The following is a 22,938-nucleotide window of genomic DNA, read 5'->3' as shown; positions in this document are numbered from 1 at the left end:
AGAGTGATTCGTGGCCAGCTCTCACTGGCTGTGCCACAAACATGTCCCTACAGCACACAGGGCACCTTGGGCCAAGCTGCTGGCTTGTGCAGTGCCTCTTGATGAGGTGACACCAGTGTCTGGTGCAGGTGACAGCTCTGGCACAGAGTGTGGCTGCACTCCTGAAGACAGTTCAGGGGCAGGCCAGAGGTTGTACCCCTGAGACTTGCCCTTGGAATTAACTTGGGTGGCTCTGGTGCTGAAGACATTGGACTGCCAGCCCAGGGACCCCGGGGGGCTTGTGCTGTCTCTGCAGAGGGGTGGCACCCACCCGAACCCGCCCGCTGCCTGTAGCCGTTATTGTGCTGGGTACGAATCTGCCCTATTGTTCTTAATGCTATTTTTCATCAGTGAAATAGCAGTGAGCAATCTGTGCTTTCAGACATGCTTTTGACTCAGCACAGCCGGGGCTGGATCCTCAGCTGGTGTAAAGCAGCCCTGGCCCATCAGCTCGCGGAGTCACCCGTGACCCCCATTTAGTCTTCGCCCCACTGGCAGCTGTGTCCCGGCGCTCTGGATCAGAGGAGCTGTATGACCACAGGCTGAGGCTATGGCCGGGCACAGGATCCCCTCCGGGTGCCACCAGGTCTGTCCACAGGGGTGGCCCCTGCATCCCAGGAGGTGGAGGGAGATGTCCTGGGGCAGCTGGAGCCTAAGCCAGGCTGGGTTTGCTCTGCAGAGGGGTCCTGGGTTTGTACTGGGTTTGTGCTGGTTTGAAGGGCAGGGACTGCTGAGCTCAGGTGATTAACATAACAATCCTGGGGCTCTGCCTTCATCCTGCGGCTAAAGCCTGGTTTGCTCAATCCAATTTCCAGCCTCTGCCCTTTCTTTAGCAGGCTAATTACAGCGGCAGGACAGTGGAAATGACCTTCTTAAAGCCACAGTGCCCCTCGTCTACTTACCTGTCAAAACACAGGAGACAGAGCACTGGTATCATTCAGAGAAATAACATGTTTAGATACAATGAGTGAACATACTGAAGTGCAGAGCTCTCCCTTGAAGTTCCCAGTAGGAACTTGTGTGTGGTTATCAGTAGTGACGTGCATTTGTAAAGAACTTTCCAAGCAAGGTCCACTGGCCAGCGGGCCCATGGAGGTGCGGGTTTGTGCAAATTTAAGGAACAGTAAGTGTGCAATATTACACTGATAAATGTGCAAATGCTACCACCTGTGAGGGCACTGGGCTGGAAACCTTCCGCAGCGCTGGCTTCTCTCATTAGTCATCCTAGCCTCATTCTGTCTGTAACACAGAGAGCCTGGCTCCAGTGCAGCTCTGGCCTCCTCCCGCACAAATTTGGATGTGGCCTTTGGGCTCGGAGAAGCTGTGAGTGCTCTGATGGCTGATCCTGCAGGTACTACTGCCTGGCATGGGCTGGAGCAGGAGCTTGTGTGTGGAACCTGCCTGGGGGCTGCAGCTTCAGATGAAGCAGAATGGGAAGCTGCAATCTGCAGGAAAGCCTTGGGCTCAGCACAGGATGCTGATGTGGCCATTGACAGAGCAAAGGATGGGTGTTCCTAGCGTCCTTGCAAGGGCTTCTCCACTGGAGCAGAAACAAGTGATTTCCAAGGAGGGTAGGGCATGTTTCTATATGAGTGCTCTGACCAGATCTGTGCTGTAGGTGGTCTTCATATTATAGTTCTTGAAACTATGTCAGCAGCCACAGAAATCTGCCCCTTCACAGAAAGTAAAATTTTGTGCCTGACCACTAGCTTGGCACAGGATAAATCTGTTGTGGTCCTGTTGAAACTGTCAGTGATCTCTTGTTAGGGCTGAGTTTTGCTTAGGATTGGCTTCATTTTGTGATTTTAGTAGTCACAAAACAAGAGGCAATCTCCTGGATGCAGGAGGACCTGTGAGGTGAAGCCAGTCTAATCGGTGGAGCAGCCGTAGCTAAACTGCTTCTGGAGCTGAAAGGATGGGTTTGCTATCTCTGCTGCTGGGAAAGGAGGAAATATGGTGAGCATCGTGAGGTTTAATGTAACGAAACAGGCCAGGAATAAAATTAACTGGATAGCTGCTGCAGATGTGTCAGTCACACTTTGCCCCAAAGCCACTGCTGATTGCTGAGATACCTGTTCCGTCAGGCATTGAGAAGAGGTAGCAAAACAATTTTCAATTCATGGCAGTCTTGGAGACCTGCTGCACACAGCAAATTTGATGCTGTGATAACTGACACTGTTTGTGACAGACAAATCTGTGGCTTGTGTAGTGAAGCAGTTCAGAAGTGCCTGCTGTCGCATACCAAGAGGTTGCGGAAATGGGACTTGCTAGGAAAAATGTTGCAAGAGGATCCCAACCACCAAAGCCATCCACTGAAAACCATAGGAGAGCAACAAGATATTTGAGCATACTGAGAGGGGTTTTTTTTTTCCCCCAATTATTTTTCTTTCCAAAGGCACAAATGGTCTGATCCTGTTGGAAGCTACAAAATAGGGGACTGTTGAGAAACAAGCTGGAATTGGGAAAACTAATACTCCAGCACCGAAGTATAAACTGAACATATCTGAAAGAGAAAGAAACAATTACAGGAAAGCCTGTTACTAGCAAACTACTGGGAGGAGGGCAAATGCATCCAGGGCAACAAGTCTAGGATAAATACAAGGAACAGTGTTGGAGGCATGACCTTGCCCATCCTTATTACGACAGCCTTTTCCTACATTTTGTTACTGGGAAGATAGACACAGGAGTTGTTCTATCTCTAACATGGAATGCGGGGTTGTAGGAAACAGTGCAGTTGCTTAGTCCTGTGCAGAGGGATGTGACTTTTTGGCAGGGCAGGGATCGTGTTTAGAACTGTGCACAATACAATGAACCCACAAATGTTACCGTTGATGATGAAGAGCAACTGGTTGCCTCAAGTGAGTCAGATGTAATTTGAAATTATGCCTGTGGTTTATTTAAAACTCTTAAGATAGAAAATTAAATAAATCTGTGTGCAGTGTGTATGCTACCTGTAATGCAGGTACACTATGAGAAGACACAAGCTGAAGCACACAATAAACATTGCTTGGGAAGGGAAAAGAATGTCTCCCTAATAGGATTTGAGGGGCTCTTTGTTTATGTTTTCCCATGTGAGCTCTCCAAGGGAGACTCCCTTGCTGGAGGAAAGCCCTGCTGTTCCTGTCACTGGTCAAGTGGTGACAGTGGGCAGCTTGGCAGAATCTGTGTGTAGACTTTGTGGTATTAGGAATCAAGGCAAGTGGTGTTATCTCTTCTCCACGTGTGGTTAAATGCTTTCTCTGTAGCTGGTGCCAGGCACTGTCATGGCCCACTGCTCACGAATGCCTTTGCCAGGTGGAGACCACGTCTGCTTTTAGCTGGAGTTAAGGACCAAATGAGATTGCAGTCTATGTGTCACTTCTAGATGACACTTAGGCTCCTATTTCAAAGAGGAGGTTTGGAAAACTGGGTCCTATGACACTTTCAATGGGGGAATACACCAATCTCTCTTTTTTTTTCCTGCGCTCTGAAATACATGAATAACCCACGTGTGTGAGAGCTACCTTGTAACCACAGCTGTGTCAGTGGAGGATCTTGTGTTTCCTTCAGATTTCACACCACAGTAGGTGACTCTGATCAGACAGTCTCTCAGAGAGAAGCCATCATGAGAATGCTGTTTGCAGCATCCCACACTGTCCTCACACAGAAGTCAGAGACCTCCTGTTTGAGTCTGTGTGGTAATCAGTTGCACTGCCCCTGTTTTGGGGGAGATTAGTGCCATGGTGTCTACAAGCAGAGATTGTGCAGTCTAATTTTGTAATGAAGAATTATAATGAAACAGTAGGCAGTGCTTCCTGTAAAGAATATCTGCTGTGTGTGGCTTTGTGCAGGATAAACTGTCTGGCTTAAATATAGAAGCAGTGTTCTTCTGTCAGGAACTCCAGAGAAAATGCATTCGAGTTGGTGTTTGCTGGCAGTGTGTTTGGTATGTCATTCACTTACCTATCTAAATTCCAAATGTAGTAGTTAAACCAATATTAATTCATTCTCTTGTGATGTACTGGACTGATGGAAATCATTGTACATTTGTGAGATGTACAGTGGAGCAGTTGTCTGTCAGGGTCTGGCTCACAGGTACTCAGGGTCATTGGGCAGGGTGCTGAACCTCCTACAACACCGACTGGGAAATCTCCTTAGCTCCCAATGACTCCCTTTCTTGTTCACTCACAAGGACCTTGTTTTAGCTATGTCTGTGGCAGACTCTTAGTAACAAAACTTCTGTCTGAAACGTGCTGTGTCTAGCAAAACAAGCAGCAGCTCCTGTGAGGTCCTTCCAAGCAGGTTTCTCTCACCACCATTATTCCCCATGCACATGCCCTCCATGCCCATCCCAGGATTTGCTTCCTTCCTTCTGATGATCTGTTATTTTGGAGCACAGGCTCACAGAGCCAAGCTAGAGGATCTCCAAGGGAAGTTTTAAGTGTTCAATAAAAGAAGGAATGCAGGGAGAAAAGAAAGCGCCGACTCAAATGGCATCATTCTGCGTCATTCTCTTTCCCTCATCCCTTTGAGGTTCTCCTGCCTTCCCTGCCTGCGTGTGACCTCCCTCCTCTCCCAAGCAGCCTCTTTCTTTTTTCAGTCTTCCTCCTGCCCCTCACCCTCCTAGTTCATTGATCTCCCTTTAGGCTTTATTAGTGACTCCCCCTCCCACCCTTTCTCTCCCTCAGTTTTTCTGATTCTCTAACATGAGACAATTGAATGAGGCCAGACTCCTAAGCCCAAGCCGGGGGTGAGAGGGAAGAGGCGTTAAGATTTAATGATATTGCCTCTTTAAGGAATCCCTAATTCCTAACACCCATCTCCTCCCCCACCTGAGAACCAATTAAAACTCAATGAATTCAAGTGGAGGCTTTTGTGCATCACATGTGCTTGACTAACAAAGCCTTCTCCATGCTGGAATAAAAGCTTCTATTCAGCAGCCAGTTTGTTCTAATTCAAATCACTTCCACTCCAGCATCCTCTCCTTCCTTGCTGCTCCTGAGTTCCCAGGCTGGGCTGCCACCCGCACAGCCCTGCCCAGAGCTCCGTGCTCCACCTTGCACAGCCCCTCCTTGGTGGCAGTGGAGCAGAGGATGGGAGATGACCTTTGTATGGTTGACTGGGCAGTCCATGGTCATTATGGCCAGGTTCCCAGGAGCCTGCTGGGCTGGGGGTGAGCCTGCATCATGCCCTGCAGGAGCTCCAGCCTTGGGAGCTGTCTCCAAAGGGGCTCTTCTCTGCCCTTGGGAAACAGCTCCTCTGGGTGGAGTCCTCTGAGTGCAGACAGAAAATGACCTTGTCTATGGGCAGAGCTCAGCCTTCCTTGAAATGAGAGAAAACTCTCCTTTTCTCTTCCCTGTAGGGGTTATGCAGATATGGTGACACCTGAAGTAACAGGGGAGTCCAAAAGCACACAAAGTCTGAGTCCAAGTAGTTTGTACTTTCATCTGCCTCAGGGTATAAATTGCACTACCTGGGAACCCAAGGGTAGCTATGTCTTCTATTGTGCCTTGAAAATGAGCTTGGATAAGGTCATCTGGGGAATAGAATACATTTCATGCTATTCAACTTCCAAATTTAAAAACCTTACTTGAAAGCTTTGCAGCTGCAGATCTGTGGTTTGGGTGGCTTTAAGTAGGGAGGCAATTCTCTGTCCAGATGTTAGTCAGGTAATCTTCCAGGTGTAAAACAGGCTCTGCTCAGAGCTTCTGCCTGTGCTTTACTGATCAGTGTTACCTGATCTGGTGGCAAAGCTGTGTGCATGACATTAACTGGGTTATCTTTTCTCTGTTCCTGCAGCCTCCTATTTGTAGAGACACTTTTGGATATTTTCGCTCTTGTGAGAAATCTCTGGTAGAAGCAGGTTGAGCACTTTGCTCTGATGGCAGTGAGGTTTTTACTCCCTCTAATCTCTCCTGGGAGCGAGCTCCAGCACTGCAGGCCAGCTGCCAAGGAAGCTATCTGCTCTGCTCCAGAGCCTTGTTCTGGTACATGGCAATTGCATCGCTCCCGGAACACGTGGGTTTCTCAGGGAGCCACGAAGGAGGTATCCAGCTCTTGAGTAGCTGAGACTTGTCCCACAAAGGGCTCTGGCAATTGAAATGAGCCCTTGGAAGCTGGTTTGATATTTGCAGAGGCACCAATGCTGAGAGGAGTGGTTTGGTTTCACAGGTAGTTAGGGATCTGTGGTGTCTGACAATGAGGGTGTTACATTTTAAACTCATCTGAGAGTCTGTAGGGCTGGTAATTCTTCCTACCACACTGCCTTGCAGCTGTCCAGCGTGGCAGGGAACAAGTGTTAATACACCTCAGGGTGTGTAGCAGTCTTCTAGTCAACTGTCACGATAGAAAGATTTTAACATCTCTTAGCAGTCCTGTTCCTTGCTATGGCTGTGGTCTCTCACATCTTACCACCAAACCCCAGCTCCGGCCAACAACTAGAGCTGAATGTGTTTTACTGTTCCCAAAGAGCATGTTTGGGTCTATACTTGTCTGTCTCATTCATGGAATGCTCCTTTGATGTCAAGAGACTTTTGCTATTTAGTAAATTGGCACCCATTTTTCATCCAGCTTTTTTCCTGTAAGTGCAAGTTGGCCTCTTGTTGCAATGATGTGCAGAGTTAAAAAAAAATTTTGCTGTGAATAGGTTTTCCCCTAGAAAACCCAGTCCTATGTCTACATAACTGCAAAAGAGCAGGGACTCTGAAAAGATGCAAAATGCACAAGGTGCTCATGCTGACCCACAAATTGTACAGAACCATTCATTAGGTGACAAGTTAATTTCAGGTAACGCCGTGTGGCACCATGACAGTGGAATCTCTGTCCATCAGTGTGGTGAGGGGGAAGAAGATGAGATCAAAATCTGTTGGTTTGAAAAAATATTTCATTCCTTGTGAGTTAGGGAGTGCTGATTATTTGGAGGAAGTTAAAAAGTATTTCCCTTTACAGCTTTGAGTTATTTTCTGCAACATGTTCTTTCTGAAGATCTCGAAGTGTCTTTGGTTTTTGGGGGTTTCTTTGAGGTAGGGAAGAAAAACCTCGGTTGTCAAGTAGTAAAAACAGAATTTTCTTGGCCCAAATCACCCAGCCAATCTGTGAGAAGAGGTTGGAGCAGCACAAACAACTCGAAAGCTTTACTGAAGAGCTCACTCTTCTTGAGCCTCCTGCGAAATGCAGCGACTGTGTAGTAGCACTCTAAGGTGGGGGCTGCCAGTGCTGTTTGCCTGTTTGGGGCCTGGGCCTGGCACAGCTTAGTTGGTCCCTGGGCTTTTCTGTAATAAACAAGCTTAATTGAAGAGAGCAGAAGATCTGGGCTCACGGGGTTGTGGGGCTCAGTGGGAGAACAGCCCCTGCCTTCGCGAGGCAGCTGAGCTCTCCCGTGTCCAACCCTGACCTTCGTCTCTGGGGCTCTGCTCTTTGTTCCTGTTTCTTGTTAGTGAAATGAGTTTGATGGTCTCAGACTTGCTAGTAAATGGTTTCTACTTCAAAACAAAGTGCAGTTAGTTTGGCAGGAGAGTCCCGGGTCTGACCTAAAACTAAATTACAGCTGACCCTGAGACAGTGAGGCCCCTCCAGGTCAGGGACAAGGGCATTGTCAGGACACTGGGAGCTTGCACTGTAATTAGCAGCAAAGGTATCAAATACCTCCGTTTCCAGCATTCCTGTCCTTAAAGCAACACAAGCATAAAAATCTCAAAATTTTTCCTGCTACAGCCTCACTAAAAACAAAGCAAAAGGGAAGGAAGGCTGAACAAACTTCTATTGATTTGCTTTTTCTCTGTTCTGCACTAAATCCCTCCCCGCCTTACACTGCCTCCCACAATCCCTTGTTCCCCCAGCATCTGGGAATGAACTTACCAGACCCTGCATTGCTTTCAAGGCTCCAGAATGGCCAGCACACTTGAGCACAGTTTGCCTGACAGCAGAAGTGTATAAGAGCAGCTTTCCTACTTCAAAAACTTGTTTGGCCTCAGAGCTGCTCTCCCAGCAAATGCCTCTTTTATTCCCATGTTTCTTCAAAGACCAGAGAGGCTCTTTTAGATTTACCCTCCAAAATGTGATTTGTTTTAAATCACAAACTTTGTGGTTTCCCCCCTCCCCCCAAACTTTCTCTTACAGGAACATCACAACATTTGAGATAGAAAAACACTTTTACCAGCTTTGTGGATGTCCAACAGAGTGCCAGTAAACAGAAGCCAAGGTGCTATTGCAGCTAAAAACATAGAGAAGGTATAAATTACCTGAGCATTAAATTTTTGACCAGCCACCTGTGCCACTACGAATAAACAAACACAGATCTTGGGTGCACACCTTGAGACACCACAAGCTTTGAGACACCAAAAATGCTGTGTGCTGAGAGCTTCCCCAGGCCTTCTTTGGAATGAGGATTGCTTACTGCATCTCCAGCTCTTTGACTCAAATATTTAAAGTCAGTGGGAAGTTTTGGAAGATGCCTCCCTGTTTCCATCTGTCACGAGTGGGCAGTTTCCAAACCCCAGGGGTGTCTGTGAAGTGGCAAATGTGGTGACCCCCAGAGGGGAAAGGCTGGAGCACGGCAGGACATACTGCACAGGGCTTCCAAAAACACCCGTATAATCAGATTACAAGTCCAGTGAGCAAGGATGTCTTAAGCCAGAGTATGATCCCTCTATTTCACGTGTAACTTGTGAGAGTCCTCTCTTCTGGTGTCTCCAGAAAGGCACCAATCATTCCTGCAAACAGGAGAGTAGACCTGCTCATTGATAAATCAGAAATATGGCAGGCAGATGGAACTAAAATCTTAAACACGTTTAATTAAATATTTGTAGGAATCTTGAGCGTGTTTTTTAATGTTACTATTCCCCGTTTTGATACCTGTATCTGAGAGAAACTTTGGATTATAGAGGTTACTGTTTCGTTCCTACTTTTAGTAACATTCCACCATGAGAGAGGTTTCCTGCTGCTCCTCCCTCTCCCTGCATTTGTCAGAGTATCTCCATGTTGCCTGTGTCTCAGCCCTGAGCTAAGTAATGCCTTGGACAGCTACTTTGGGAGCTAGTCCTGAGCTGTTGTGCTGCCTTGGCCACCAGCCAGCTGGAAGCTCAGGAATATAGTTTGTGAATCACTTCTTGCTCCTGGTGGGAAAAGGGTCAGTGACTCAGTTTACTTCAGCTCATGGAACTGCATGGGCATGAGGTAGGTGGGGAAAATTCTACCCGAGACAAAAAAAAAAAAAAAGATAAAAGAAAATGGCATAAGGACCCTAATGTAGCAGAATCAGCCTTGAGGGAAATCCAGAGCAGGCAAAGGCGTGAAAAGATAAATGCTTAAAGGCTGTGAAAAGTGAGAAAAAGATGGGCAAGAATGGACAAGTAGCAGCAGGAGCAAAGTATTTCCCACTAGACTATGAGCAGTGCAGAATCAGAGCTTGTCTTCTGTTAGAGGTCAGCTCACTGGGTGTGTGGGCAGGGGCAATCGCTGTGTCTTGGGACCAAAGGACAGATTCTGAGCCTTTTCTAGTTCCAAACTCAACACATTTAAAAGCTGGTGAAGGTTGCTGAAACCGGAGTGTTTAGTAACAGCCATCCCATTCCATAATCCCTAGCCTGGGAGGATCAGGAACCTGTAGGAGTGAGAGAGAGTGTTGTGCTCTGGGGTGGGGGAAGCCCTCTGTCTCTGGAGGACACCACTCCTGGCCCCGAGAGTCTGTTCTGCTGTAGAAAAACAGCTCTGAGTATAACACACACTGGGCCAGTTTGTGCCTTGCTGTAGACTGTTCTACAGCAAACAGAAGAACGACCAGAGATGTCCAAGTGCCCCTGGTCCCTGGCAGCCTCTCACCTCCCTTCCCCTTCAGCGAGGAAGAGGCTCAGGCAGGAGTTACGTGCACAGGGCAGCTAAGCCGCTCCTGCAATCTGAGGATGGGAGCTTTGCCTGGGAAGACACTGGTGTCCATCTTGATTAGGATGTGATGCCTGATTTAAGTCATGTGACAAGTACAAACAAAATACCTTGGCAAAACCTTGAGGAACCAGGACAGGCTGAGCTGCTTAGGAAGATTTACAGTGTGTATTTCTGTCCTGTGCACTTGCCTTGGTCTGAACCTTTCCCATCTCAGGAGCTCCAGGATGCACCCTGGATTTTAAAGATGCTCTTTTCTGTTCATTCCTCCAAATAATCTGCAGACCTTCTCAATGTTGTACTGTTAAGTTTCACAGTTACTTAGTCCCAATTACTTTACACCACCATAGTACCAGAATACTATAATATCATCCTCTGAGAAGTGCTGTTGGGATTTGTGGAGCAAAAGTCCCATCAGCTTAGATTAGAAAATAAGTCTTGAAGAAACGGGAGAGCTAAAAGCCAGTGGAACTGTTATAGCAGAGGTAGGAAATCGATTATGTCCTAACAGAGAAGGGATGGAGAAACAGCTTCTGCTTGCTTAGCTCCTGTTCATGTGTTGAGCCAAAAGTTCTCTGTCTGCTCCTGTATGCATCTCTTCCTTCTAGTGCTGCTCTGGGACAGTGCCAGGACCCAGATTTTCTGCCTCCTGCAAACATCTCAGCAGGGAATCTAGTCCTCCTTCCCCTGAGCCCTGTTCTCCTCTTGTTCCTCCATTCCCTTGGACTCTGCCTTCTTTAAGGCAGATTTTAGAGGTCCTTGACATGGTGCTGACTTCAGCCCCAGATTAATAATTCACACATGAATCAGACCTGCAGAAGATGTGCAGATCCATGGGTAGTGCAGCATCACTGGGCCCTGCCTGCTGAGCTGGTGCTGAAGGCCCAGCAGATTAGACTGGAAAAGCTGTGTTGGCTGTGGTGGAGTGCTGGGGGTTACCCACCCCCCCTCACCAGGACACAAGATTTTATTTTGAATTCAGAACTTTAATACTTTTAAAAAATGTTAATACCGAAACCCCTTTTGTCTAAGGTATCTGGCAGCCATTGCACTGGCTGGTGCTCTCAAACCTGACCCAGACCTTTTTCTGTTACCCCTATTCACCAAACTCATTCCCAGACCTCTTCTCCAGTCCTGGTGGTGTTTGGTGCAGCTCAGCCCCGTGCTGCACTGTTACTTGCCCTGACATGTGGCTGTGGACCATGACCTTTAAATTTCTCTGTTATTCCTATTCACCAGCCCCCATCTATGCATTGGAACACACTCAGAACTCCCCTTTCCATCAGACAAGCCCTCACTTTTGCCTCCTTTACTCCAAATTCTTTCTGTCATTTCACCTCATGTGCTGAAGAAACTGTGCAAACTGGGGATTCAAAGTGGTGCCAAGAGGTCACCTCTGTAACGTGCAAGGAATAAAAAACAGAATGTGATAACCAAACTGATATTTGCTTAATTTGATCTTAAAAATTTTCATGGATGGGGATTCCTTGGCCTTCCTGCCTGATCTCCCCCATCTTTAGCCATCCTTATAGTTGCTACTTTCTTCTAATATCTGACATCTCCTTCTGTGCCAGCTGAGCTAATTGCCTTACCTTCAGTGAGCACAAGGAACCATTTAATCAGTCTTTCAGACAGCCTGGCACGTCTGGCAGGATTTTGGTTGCACCTCTTCTCATCTCTGTTCTCTAATGGCAGGGAAATGGGTCCTTCCATATCCCACCATGGGAAGCTCTGAGCTTCCCGGCGAGGAGGGGAGGAGCGGGAGGCAATGTTCTGCTGCTGGGCTGGGGAAGAGCCTCTTAACAGTGGCTGCTCTGAGAAAGGTCCCCTTTCCATGGGTTGCTGGAGTGAGGACCAGGAAGGGGTTAGGTAGGAGCAAGGACGCAGCAGAAAGCAGTGACTGATGGAAGTCTGGGACAAATGGTAATTAAAAGTTTAGGGGGAAGGTGGAGCTTCAGGGCACCTTAGAGGAGAGGGGTCTCATTTTTCAAATTTGTTGTTGCTTTCTGTCACTTTGTATGCAATCTTTGGAGTGTTAAGAGAAGTGAAGTGCAGTGCACAAGTTAAGAGAAGTGCAGCTCCTCTTTGGAGAGGGGAGATCCTTTCCAGGCTGCTGCAGGGAGGTGGCACCTGGGGCTGGGCTGGTGCTGGGCTGGATGCTCTCAGTGCATGGAGCAGCCCCGGTGCTGGAGTTGGGCAGTCGAGGCTTCCTCCCTCATTTGCTGGACTGATTTATACAGGATCATGGAGACTAGACACCGTGTAGTAGTTTTTAGAGCTTGGAGAGAGGGAGAATAGCAGGAAGGGCTCTCTGATTTTTCCCTTAGCCATCATTTCCAGGGCAGCGGGTGGAAGCTTGCGATCTCCTACTGTCCTTCAGAGACCTCTCCTTTTTTGCTGTTTTATGCTGAATCCCTACACTGAATTCACTACGCTGCAAGTTCTCTTGATGTTTTATTTTCCATCCCCTGCAGACTTCTTTACCCTTTTTTTCCCCTGAGGCTCCAATCCCTCTTGCTGCTTTGTGGTAATTGGGGTGGTCTCCTTCTCTCCCCTCCCTCACTCCTTTCTTCCAGTTATCCTGGTTGTCTTTGTTTACTCTTCCTACTCCCGTTTCTCCTGCACTTTATTCACTCACACCTGTGTTTCTCTTGCATGCAGCCCTGTTCCTCTCCTGTGTTACTTCCCACCCTGTTCTCAATGCTCTGCACCACGTAGCTGGTTTTCCCTCTGTGAATCTTGCTCTGTGAGGTTTCCTACATGAAGTAAGGAAGCCCTCGGTGCTTTTGTAGTCATTCCTCTCTTCCTGTTGCTGACTCTGTCTCTCCCCCCCACCTGAGTGGAATCTAAACAATTAAATTTCTCTAAATAGCTCCTCTTCCCCTGTGTGCCTGACTCTTGCCCCAAGCCAGCTCCTGCCAGGCAGGACGTGGCAGAGCAATGGGTTTCCCTCGAGGTAGACACCCCTGGCTTCCTTGTTCTTTGCCATCAGCCTTTCCAGAGGGTCAGCATCCCTCCCAAAATAGGCGCAAGCACCACCAGAAGCCACTTCCAGAGCCTGGCATTGCCCCCAGGCTGCCTACGGAGCCACAGTTAATATCTTCCAGGTTTGCATGGTCGGCATTGTAATGCAAGTATTACAAAAATGATTTGAATTCCAGTTCAGAATTGTTTATCAACTGTCCAAACTAAATGAAAATCAAAACTTGTCTTAGTACCTGTCTGCCAAAACCTCCTGGTTACAGACAGGTCTCCAAGACACAATCTCTCCTTAAGCCTTATATGATGAGGGAGGAAAGGAGGGGGCTGCTGCCCTGCCCCTCCCCTAACCTCCACTTTTTGGAACCTCCCTCTCTCCATGAATAACTCCAGTGTCTGCCACTGGTGCTGGTCAGAGCTTTGCCAATCATCCTCCTCAGCAGGAAGTGGACATGATTTTGATAGTGTCACTCTACCACACACGAGACACTGAATAGCAGCAAGAAAACTGAGCAGTTTTGTTAATCTCGCTGGTGTTTGGCAACCTCTCAGCAGCAGCCACAGAGGCACTACAGCTGTCTGTCTGCAGCCCCAGGAATACAATGCTGCATTATTTTATATTCGGCAGATCATCTTTCCAATCATAAGGTCTGGAACGTTTTATATATTTACTTCTCCGTGAGGAAAGCTTCCTACTGTCACTAATCAACAGATTTTTTGAGACCCACTGTCTTGTGAGTTACAGAGATAAATGAATTGGTACTTACAAAGCACTTTGGGGTCCTAAGGTGGAAATACAAAATATTGTGTGTATGTTTTGGAAATGACCTCGGAATAAGTTACATGGTATGGTGTCATTCCCAGTGATGCAAGTCCAACCACATCCTCCATCCAAATACTCCTGAAGGCTCAATTTTTTTCCTCTGATGTTCACAGATGTTAACTCACATTGATCCTGTTCTCCCTTCCCCAATGTTATTTTGGTGAAGAAAAAACAAATAAAATAATAAACATGATGCAAAAAAAAAGAAGACACAATGAGGCATTTTAACACTGTGTCCCTCAGAGTGCTATACTTGTACTGTCTTAGAAATAACACACATTTAAAATTATAGTAATGCAGTGGTAGCAAACCAAGAGAGGTTATCCTTTAGTGTGTCCATCTCTGGGCTCTTGTTTCTTTCTTGTGTTTAATTAGTGTTAGTCGTGTGATTAGGCTGGACAATTATGGAGCATAAAACCTGTGCCAGGTGACTTGAAAATATTAGTTCCCCCTCTGGAGCATTTGCCCTCCAAATGGGAGAGAGCAGGTGCCAGGAGGCAGCGCAGCAGCCGTGAGCTTGGGCAGCGTGGCAGGCAGCAGCAGAGTTTTCTGGCAGCCCAGCTTTCTCCAGGTTTCCCAGGACATGCAAGAGGAGATGGCCGGGATGCTGCCTCAGCACCGCTGCTTCCACTGGCCGTGCAGCCCTTCCGTCACTGCCAGCTGCAGTACCACCTCTGCACGTTGTTATTTATGTTTTCCTGCTGCACCAGCCCGGCTGCCCCTCAGGGCACCTCCACCCAAAGTGGTGACTTCAGCCCTGTGGAATGATGAGTGGGTTATTTTGGAGAACCAGCTCAGCCTGGACCAGTGGCAGCAGGAGCTGGGATGCTGTATAGCTCAGTTCCCAGGGGCGGCTACCAAGTCTCTGGTGTTGAATGTGTTGCTGTGCCCAAGCACAGGGCCAGGAGACAGGATGGTGTCACTGACCCAGCTCAGGAAATGGAGTGGGTGAATGGTGGTTTGGCAGAGCTAGTGGGGAGAGGATGAATTTAACTCAAGAGTTGCAGCTTCAGGATGAGCCCATGTAATGAAAGATACTATTGCAAAGTATTGTTAAAAGAAAGGTGTCCTGGTTCCCCTCCAGTAGGGAAAGGAGGTGTATTGGCATGTGGAAGAACAGTCATGAGAGAAGGTCAAATGAGGATGGCACTGACCTAAGCTGTCAATACCCCACTCTAGGCAGTAAGAGGGTACAGGGACTCGTGCTGGAAGGAGGCAGAGATGCCTGCAGGGAGTATTTGGCAGCACAGTGGCACATGCCTGGAACCTTGTGATAACCCCTTGCCATGAGAGGGGCTCACAGCACTGTCACTGGAGGTTTTGGGCACTGCTCTGTTCCAATATGCCACAGATGCAAACAAATACTTTCTCCCAGAGCAATGCATGGTGCAGTCAGGAGAGGTTACAACTCTTCTCTGACTTTAGCTTTTCAGGTATTTCATTTGTTCCTCGCTGAGCTCCTCCAGCCACGCAGGCCAGGTTGCCCAAGAACAGAGGCAGCGCACACAGACCTGCTCCAGAAGCAGCATGTGGATGAACTTGTGTGGCAGTAGAGCTCGGCACGAGTCTGTCAGCCTAAACGAGCAAGAAAACTGCGCGGTGCCTTGGAGGCCAGCCCGACCCCCCTCCTGGTGAGCCGCGGGCAGAGGAGAGCGGCCGGGCTGTTCGTACCTGGTGCTGCGGGGCTCCGCGGTGCCCGGCAGCAGCTCTGCCCGGGGTCCTGCAGCCTGGGCACTGCCGTGCGGGGCCGGGCAGCCCCTGACCCCCGCAGGGTCGCTGTGGGCTGCCAGGGGGCACGAAGGCACCAGGGCTCCGGGAAGGCGCCTCTGCTCCCTCCTGCCCGGCCAGGGTCCCGGGGAGAGGGCAGCCCCGGTCCCGACCTGGAAGCGCCCTCGGCAGGAGCCGGTTCCGAGCCGCCCCCGCTCCGGCTTTAACCCGCCCGGTGCCAGCGCCCGGTCGGCAGCGCTGAGACACCGGGGGGAACCGGGCCGGGGTGTCCGGGGTCCGCCGCGGCGAGCCCGAGCGCGGCGGGCCGGGCCTGGCTCCGCCGCCCTTTGTCCGCCGCCCCGGGGCAGGTGCGGGCGGCGCGGCCGGGGACAAAGCGGCCGCGGGCTCTCGGGCTGCTCCCGCCGCCGCACTCGGCACCGAGCGCGCTCCGCCGGCGCGGTGCGGGCGCGGCTCCCAGCGCTCGGTCCCGGCGCCGCCGGCGGGTTTTATGCGCAGGGCGGCCGGCGGGCCGGCGGGGGTGGGAGGAGCCGGGCAGGTTGTGCCCGCCGGGCCCTCCTCCCTCGCTCCCTCCCCGCCCGGCGGAGAGGGGTCGGGGGAGGGGGCAGCATGGCCTGTCCGTCCGGCCCCTTTTCCAGCGCTCATCTGCCCCGGGAGTGCGGCGCCGCTCCTCGCAGGGAGAAGAGGTCCGAATGGAGACAGACGGCAGCCAGCCCGGCCTCGCCTCCCCGGACTCCCCGCACGACCCCTGGTACCGCCGCGGCGGCTGCCGCCGGCCGCCCTCACCGCCCCCCCCCGGCCCCGGCCGCGGCCGCCCCCTCCCCCGGCCCCGGCCGCCCGGCCCGGGCAGGCGCGGCGGCGGCGGCGGCGGCGGTGCCGCTGCCAACATGGCCGATCCGCGCCCTCCCCTCCCCGCGCGGCCCCGCCGCCGCCACCCCCGCGGGGCACCGCGGCCCCCCGGCGCGGCCCCGCTCACGGCTCTCCCCTTCCTCCCGCAGCAAAATGTTCATCGGGGGACTGAGCTGGCAGACCACGCAAGGTGAGCGCCGCGGGGCCCCGCACCTGCCGCCGGCGCCGGGGGTGGCGGGGCCGGGGCCGGGGCCGAGCCCGGGGGGGTGCGGCGGGGCTGGGACGGGCCGGGACACCCACGGTGGGCGCTGTGCTTGCAGAGGGCTTGCGGGAGTACTTCAGCCAGTTCGGCGAGGTGAAGGAGTGCCTGGTGATGCGGGACCCGCTGACAAAGAGATCCAGGTGAGAGGCCGGGCCCTCGCCTCCCTTCGCCCCCGCCGCGGCCCGGCCGCCACTTTAACCAACTTTCTCTCTTCTCTCCGCATCCCCTCTCCTGCCTGGGCTGCGGGCCTCAGGGGCTTCGGGTTCGTCACGTTCATGGACCAGGCTGGCGTCGACAAGGTCCTGGCCCAATCCAGACATGAACTGGACTCCAAGACGGTGAGATGACTTCTCTCATCTCAGGGGTGCATTTGCCGGCGGAGCGGCTGCGCTCGGAGCAGCCGTCGATTGCGGTGTTTGATTTCCAGTTAGAGGTTGTAAACTATTGATTCCTGATCCGGATCGATCGTTCCCTTCTCTATCCCACTTGCCGGCGGGTAGCTGAGCTGCCGCCCGAGCACCGGGCTCGCCGTTGACCCGGGGCTGATTCCTGGTGTAGATCTGTGGATCCTGGTGATGGTTTTCCTCCTGCCCATCGGTTGTAAGGCCCCTCTGTGGAGTGACCGTGGCCCTCTCGGAACTGGGACACCTGAACGCGTTTGGGGCGAGGATTTGCCCCGGGGAACGGATGCGGCTGCGTTTGGGGAGAGGGAAGCCGCCCTTTTGCTCCGTGTGCTGCCGAGCACTGCTCCCTCCCCAGGGGTGCTGTTCCCCAGCGCCCAGGCCCTGCTTCCCCGGCCATCGTGGCGTGTGCACCCCCCCTTGGCAGAGGGCCCTCGTGCTGTGCACCCCAGAGACTCTCCTGCGGTTTCCCCAGGCGAAGTTTTTGTAACGGTCATGGAGATTCAGGACTTTATTGTCTCCGAGTGTGGCCAGTGCCCGCCCATGTGGGCCACCACCGGCCTCTTGGAGCGCCTGCGGCTCCAACCCTCGCTCTGCAAGTGGGGTCTGATGAGAAGCCCGGCTGGGCCAGCAGAAGGGTTTTGGTGGCTCCCTGGGCTAGTGGAGTATCGTGGTGGGTCCTGCCTTGTGAATCTGTGGTGCTTGGGAGATGTGCAAGCTGTTTGGAGGGGTGGGGGTGAGGTGTCTGAGTGGGAGGTCCTTTCTCTTTAGTTTTAGTGACTTGCCCTCCCCTGAATTCCTTTTCCTTATTGCTGCCCTGGGGTGAAGGTGAGGGTAGGGATGGGGGAGCGGTGGGGGCTTCGATGGGCTGGCACGGTGAGGGGAGATGCTCTGGCTCCGGGCATGGGCTGCAGAGGAGTCCAAATGCACAACTTTATTTCCTGCAGCGCGTGGCTCAGGCGTTCTAGCCTTTATCTTGGCAGAGGGAGAGGGCGGGAGAGCGAGACCCTCTTTCTTAGGGTTTACAGTGTGAGTTGCAGTGAGATTTATGTCTGTTCCTGTTTAACTGCCTGGATCGCTCCCTTTGATGTGCACAGGTCCTTCCTCCCCACGGGAGCTCCCGGTTAAACCTACCCCAACCTTCCTGGCTGAAGCTGGGTCCCCAGGACTCCCAGCCCTCTTCCTTTCAGTAGTGATATAAAGTGAGTTTTGCTTTATGGGAAGGTTACAGTAAAGTCTTTTGAGGAGGGTCCAGGGCTTTCTTTTTTTCTTTTTTTTTTTTTTTTTTTTACTAGCCTGTGTAAACACAGTGTCTGCTCAGCTAGTCCTGTCATGAGTCTGTGGGCACAGACCCATCTTGGAAAGGCCAGTGATGGATGTCTGTTGTAGCACTCACCCTGAGTGTGTTTTGGGGCTAGGAGTGAGGTGAAACACGCTGTCTCCATTTTTCTTCCTGAACCACCACTGCTGCCTGTGTGAAGCCACTCTGCAGCCCACGGTGTGGCCCACGAGGGTGTGGAGAGATGAGCAGGGCAGGGCAGGGGCGGACGGTGGGCTCTGCAGGAGAACAGAAGGGCCTCATGGCGCAGGGCGCGTGGGGACCAGCCAGCCATTGAAATTCCCTGCTGCATCTGCTCCGCTCGCCCCGCCGGCACGGCATGGAGAGTGGGGGCAATTTTAGCAAGGCCTTCCTTTGTTAGGAACTTTGATCCTCTTCCCCCTTCCTTCTTAATTTTGTTTAGCGCTGTTTTCAGCTGTGTCAGATGTTTTGGGGAGTTTTGGCTCACAAGAGGTTGGTCTTGTGGTAGTGCATGAAGCCTCCATATGCCTTTTCCCTGCTGAGCTGAAAGACACTGCCGTGAGTCGTGGGTTAAATGACAGAAACTCATCTGAATCTTAATTTAGAGTTTTATGAAACTTTTCAGGAAAAGGCTGTCCTTACAGGACAGCCTTCTCTTGAGGCTTGGTGTCTTCTGGCAAGCAGCATTTGATAGACAGTGTCTGCTCAACTTGTTGCTTCATTGTTTTGTGATTCTTCCTGCCCTGGAAAGGGTTGTGTGCCTGATTCTTTGGGAAAACCTTGTCCTTTTCAGACTCCTCTTTGTCTGTAAGCTAGATAGGAGCAGGCTACAGGGTTATTTTTGAAAATACTTGGTATGAGAATTGGCTTTACAGTCTCAAGGTGAAAGATTTGCGTGACTTTGTAAAGCTGCAGCTCGCTGCTGCCTTGAGCTGCTTCTTTACAAGCTCTGGGAAGAGCACTTGGCAGTGCTGGGTCTCCCTGTCGTTTCTTTGTTGCCCTTGCTGAGTTTTTGCTGGGTTTGTCTTTTGTGGTGGAGGGAACAATCTGCAGCTCCCAGACAGCGCAGACCAGCGGGGCAGAGGTAGTGGTGGAGGTGTGATGAACGAACAAACCCAGTCCCGAGGTCTTCTGGGTCCTTCCCAGCCCTCCCCATGCTTTTGGACACTGATACCAGCTGGGTTAACACAGGAGTTATGTGACCTGAGCTATGAAATGGTGCTATACGTGGCCTGAAGAGCTGTACTGAGGACCTGGCTGGCCTGCTGGTACACCTGCGACATCAGTGGTATTCCTCATCCCCAAAGCCTTGTGGGGTGAAGGGGAAGTGGCTTGAGCTCAGGTGACTTCCACTCAGTGCAGCCTGATCTGCGGTTTTGTTTTTTTGGATACAATCTGAGCAGTTCTGAATGCTCTCTTACTCTTAGCAGATTTCTATCTAGGTTTGTAAAAAGGATCCATTACGTCAGTGGGTGACACTGAAACACAACTCCTCCAGAGCTATTTGTTTTAACACTAGAAATGAGGGAATAAGGTACCAGTGCTTTTGCTTTAATTAGGAAGGACTCGAGCCACCAAGGAGCAGTCCAGTTTGAGTAACTTGAATCCAGCACTGAACCCGCTCCCCTCCGCATGTTCCCAGGGCTGCGCCCGCAGTCGGGCACCCCGGCCTCCCTCTACCTGCAACAATAGCTGGTTGTGCAGAAGAATTTGTGAAATGACTGCCTGCTCCCTCCAGCCAGGAGGACACGTTATCTCTGCCCAGTTGATCACACTCAGGGTAATGAGAAAATGAGGCTGAGCTTAGCATTGCTGAGTATGAAAGCATCTTATTGGCAGGAGCTGAATGACACTGGCTGAGAAGTAAAAGACAGTAGATTATTGTTTTTGCTTATTATCTGCCATCAACCTCCTGGTCTCCTGCCGTCCCCTGTCCTCAGAATTCGCTGTGGGTGTCTGCACTAGCCAGGAAGCAGTGGGGGTGTGTGTTGTGTGCGGGGAGGGGAGGGCAGGGACTGGACGGTTCCGATGCCCCAGGGAGGCACCAGAGGGTTTGCTAATCTGCTGGCGCTTGGAGCTTGGGGAGGGAGGTTTATTTTTGAGTTTATTTGTGCTCTTCACTTTTGCCTCTGTTTACCTACGTGCTGAGTTTATTTATGTTGTAAGCTGTGAGTCAGGATGGAGGTGGGGAAGGCAGGGAGAGAAGCTGGTGGAAGGGCACAGGGGGGCCAAGCTCCGGGGCTGTGTGACAAGTGAAAGGATGCGGGACGGGAGGGCAGCCAGGCTGGAAAGCTGAACAAAGCAGTGAGAGGAGCTGGAGAAACACAGCTTCCTTTTGGGCTGTTGGAGCTGCTGGGCTGATGGGACAATGCTCCAGGCTGCCCTCCCAGCTGCAGCCTGTCCAAGTGCAGGGATGAGCCAGACCTGCCTTTAGTACAGGTCTTTGTAAGCTGATTTGTAGGTCTGGATCATCCCCGATGTGATGTAACTTTTCAGGAGTTGCTGTAAAAATAGGCTATAAAGAAAGAGGTGGTGGCTGAGGAGGAGAGGAGGCTTTGTGGGTGTTTGGCTTGCAGCTGCATTAGTGTTGTCCCAGCTTTCGTGGTGGTGCTGGTGGAGGTGTGAGGCCAGTGCAGGCATGGGCTCATCCGTGCTGAGCCCAGCAGAACGCGTGGCACCTGGATGGCGGCGCGGGGCCGGCAGCTCCGGCCGGCAGCAGGTTTACAGGAAAGCTGAACAGGCACAATGGAGGCTCAGCCCGCGGAGGGAGGGAGGGAGGCATCGCGGCTTTGTGTGCGGCGCAGCCTGGGGAGAGGGGCAGCACGTTCCCTGCGGCCGCGGCCTCCGCAGCCCGGGCTCCTCGGGTTAATTCGTGCCATCCTGTCTGCTCCTGTACGGCTTCGCCCTGTGTTTGAAGGGATGAAATGTTGGGCTATTTGTGCACTGCTTCTTCTCTGTCCTGTTACTACCCAGATGAACTCTGTACTTGTAGGCAGGGTGAAGGGTAAGAGAAGGCAAAAGAAAGCACTTTTACCATGAGGCTGGTGATGCAGGGCACCCAGGGGCAGGCCGAGCGGGAGGGTGCAGCCCAGCCTGTTAATCCCAGCATGTGATGGGCTCTCAGTGCGTCTGGCCAGCGCTCAGCCAGAGATGGACCACTGCATGCTGGGACTTGTAGTCTCCCTGGCCTACACCTTACCAAGAGGGAAAGATGTCTGCAGCCAACTCAATTTTATGCACCTCAGGTAGATTCCTTGGGTTTTTAGCAAGGTACCACGTGGGCAGAGTCAGCTGTGCACATGGAGGAAACCCTGTGCCTGTAAATAGGCAGGAAAAGCATGTTCACCTGTTCTTCCCCACATCTCTTTCAGATTGACCCGAAGGTAGCGTTCCCCCGCCGAGCACAGCCCAAGGTAAGCACTGCAGGCAGCCCTTGCACCACAAAGGGTGAGATTTGTGGTGGCCTATCTTGTCCCTCTGTGCAAGGCTGTCAGTGCACACAACAGAGTCACTCGCTGGGGTTTGCTCAGGACTCACCTGGAGCACAGTCCTGGGGGTTTGCGTGGCACTGGAGGAACCAGGAGGCCCCTCAGTTGTACTTTAGGATGCACTAGTTAAAGCTGGTGGATTATATGCTGCCCAGGGTGAACTTAGTCCTTCCAAGGTTTCAGAAAGTGTTTGCATGTTTCCAGGCCTTAGGAGATACAGAACAGCTCCGTGCTGTGCTGGGATACAGGTTGGAAGAATGCCGTGTGTGTGCACCTGTGTGTATGAATAGGTGTATGGCAGGGAAGGGGAGAAGGATTTCACTTTGTGAAATGGCCTTGTGTGCTTCAGCACTGGAAAAGGCAGAAGGAGTTTGGTGTTGGACCTTATGTATAGGAGGCTCTGGCATTGAAATGTGCAGTGGCAGGAACTTTTTCCAGGTGTGCAGCTAGAAACTTGTAACTGAGGAGCCAGCAGCAGGCTGGAAGCTGCCTTCAGACTTTGGATCTTCCTTTAACTTGGCTCTTGGATGTGAGTTTTGAAGTTTAGGGTCACTATTCCAGGTGCTGTCATGGGTGAAAGAGCTGGGGAGAAGCTGTGTCAAGAAGCAGGGAGGGAAGAGGAGACTGGCACTGGGAGGGGAGTAAGGGGTTCAGGCACTGAGAACAATTGGTGAGCAGGTATCCCGAGTAACTGGAGCCAGGAAGCACATGGTAGGAATTGGGTTAATTCCATTAAGCAGTTTGGTGACAGAAGGTGCTTTAGTGTTAGAACGGGCTGCTCTCCAAGCCAGGGAATTGCTGCGGATTAGCCCTATGCTCCTTGGGGTAATTAGGACCATGTGTTCCTCTGAGAGCAGGGGTGTAGCCAAGCAGCTAAGGGGAGGATGCAGCTGGAGAGCCAGTTCAAAGGATGTCGGTGTGCCTCAGCCTGGCAGCCATGGCCCCTCTCAGGGTAGTTAGTTTTCTTCCTTGTCCGAGCTGCATCAGTGACAAGTGACAGAGGAATCTTCCCTTTGCCTTCTTGCAGAGGCAAAAGACATTTAACTGGGAGTTGACTGGGCTCCACTTAAGTGTCTGGGGAATGGGTGTGAAATGAGGCTTGTTCCATTCAGGACTGGATGCTGTGCAGTCCATGGGCTGGAAAGGTAGAGGCTGGAGAGCCTACCTGTGCTGGCAGGCCTCCTGTCTGGGGGCAGAGCAGGCACCTCTGGGGT

General features: G+C 51.6%; 1 protein-coding gene across 5 annotated transcripts in view; it reads left to right on the top strand.

Annotated features, from left to right (window-relative positions):
- The window catches only part of MSI1 (musashi RNA binding protein 1), a 74,623-nt gene that overhangs the window by 28,458 nt on the left and 23,227 nt on the right, over window positions 1-22,938 (top strand). For 3 of the 5 annotated variants that reach the window (XR_004360239.1, XM_032706301.1, XM_032706300.1), the window contains exons 1-5: window positions 16,063-16,175; window positions 16,423-16,463; window positions 16,594-16,675; window positions 16,789-16,873; window positions 21,608-21,649. Coding sequence is in view for 4 of the 5 variants with exons in the window: in XM_032706301.1 (XP_032562192.1) it covers window positions 16,117-16,175; window positions 16,423-16,463; window positions 16,594-16,675; window positions 16,789-16,873; window positions 21,608-21,649 (309 nt within the window). In the remaining variant the exon portion in view is untranslated. Of the gene's footprint in view, window positions 1-15,980; window positions 16,176-16,422; window positions 16,464-16,593; window positions 16,676-16,788; window positions 16,874-21,607; window positions 21,650-22,938 lie in introns of those variants that run through there. The other 2 variants (XM_032706299.1, XM_032706302.1) reach the window with 2 other exon arrangements.

The sequence above is a fragment of the Chiroxiphia lanceolata genome, chromosome 18 (genome assembly GCF_009829145.1).
Source record: "Chiroxiphia lanceolata isolate bChiLan1 chromosome 18, bChiLan1.pri, whole genome shotgun sequence".
Lineage (NCBI taxonomy): Eukaryota > Metazoa > Chordata > Aves > Passeriformes > Pipridae > Chiroxiphia > Chiroxiphia lanceolata.
This window is presented reverse-complemented; position numbering and strand designations above follow the sequence as displayed.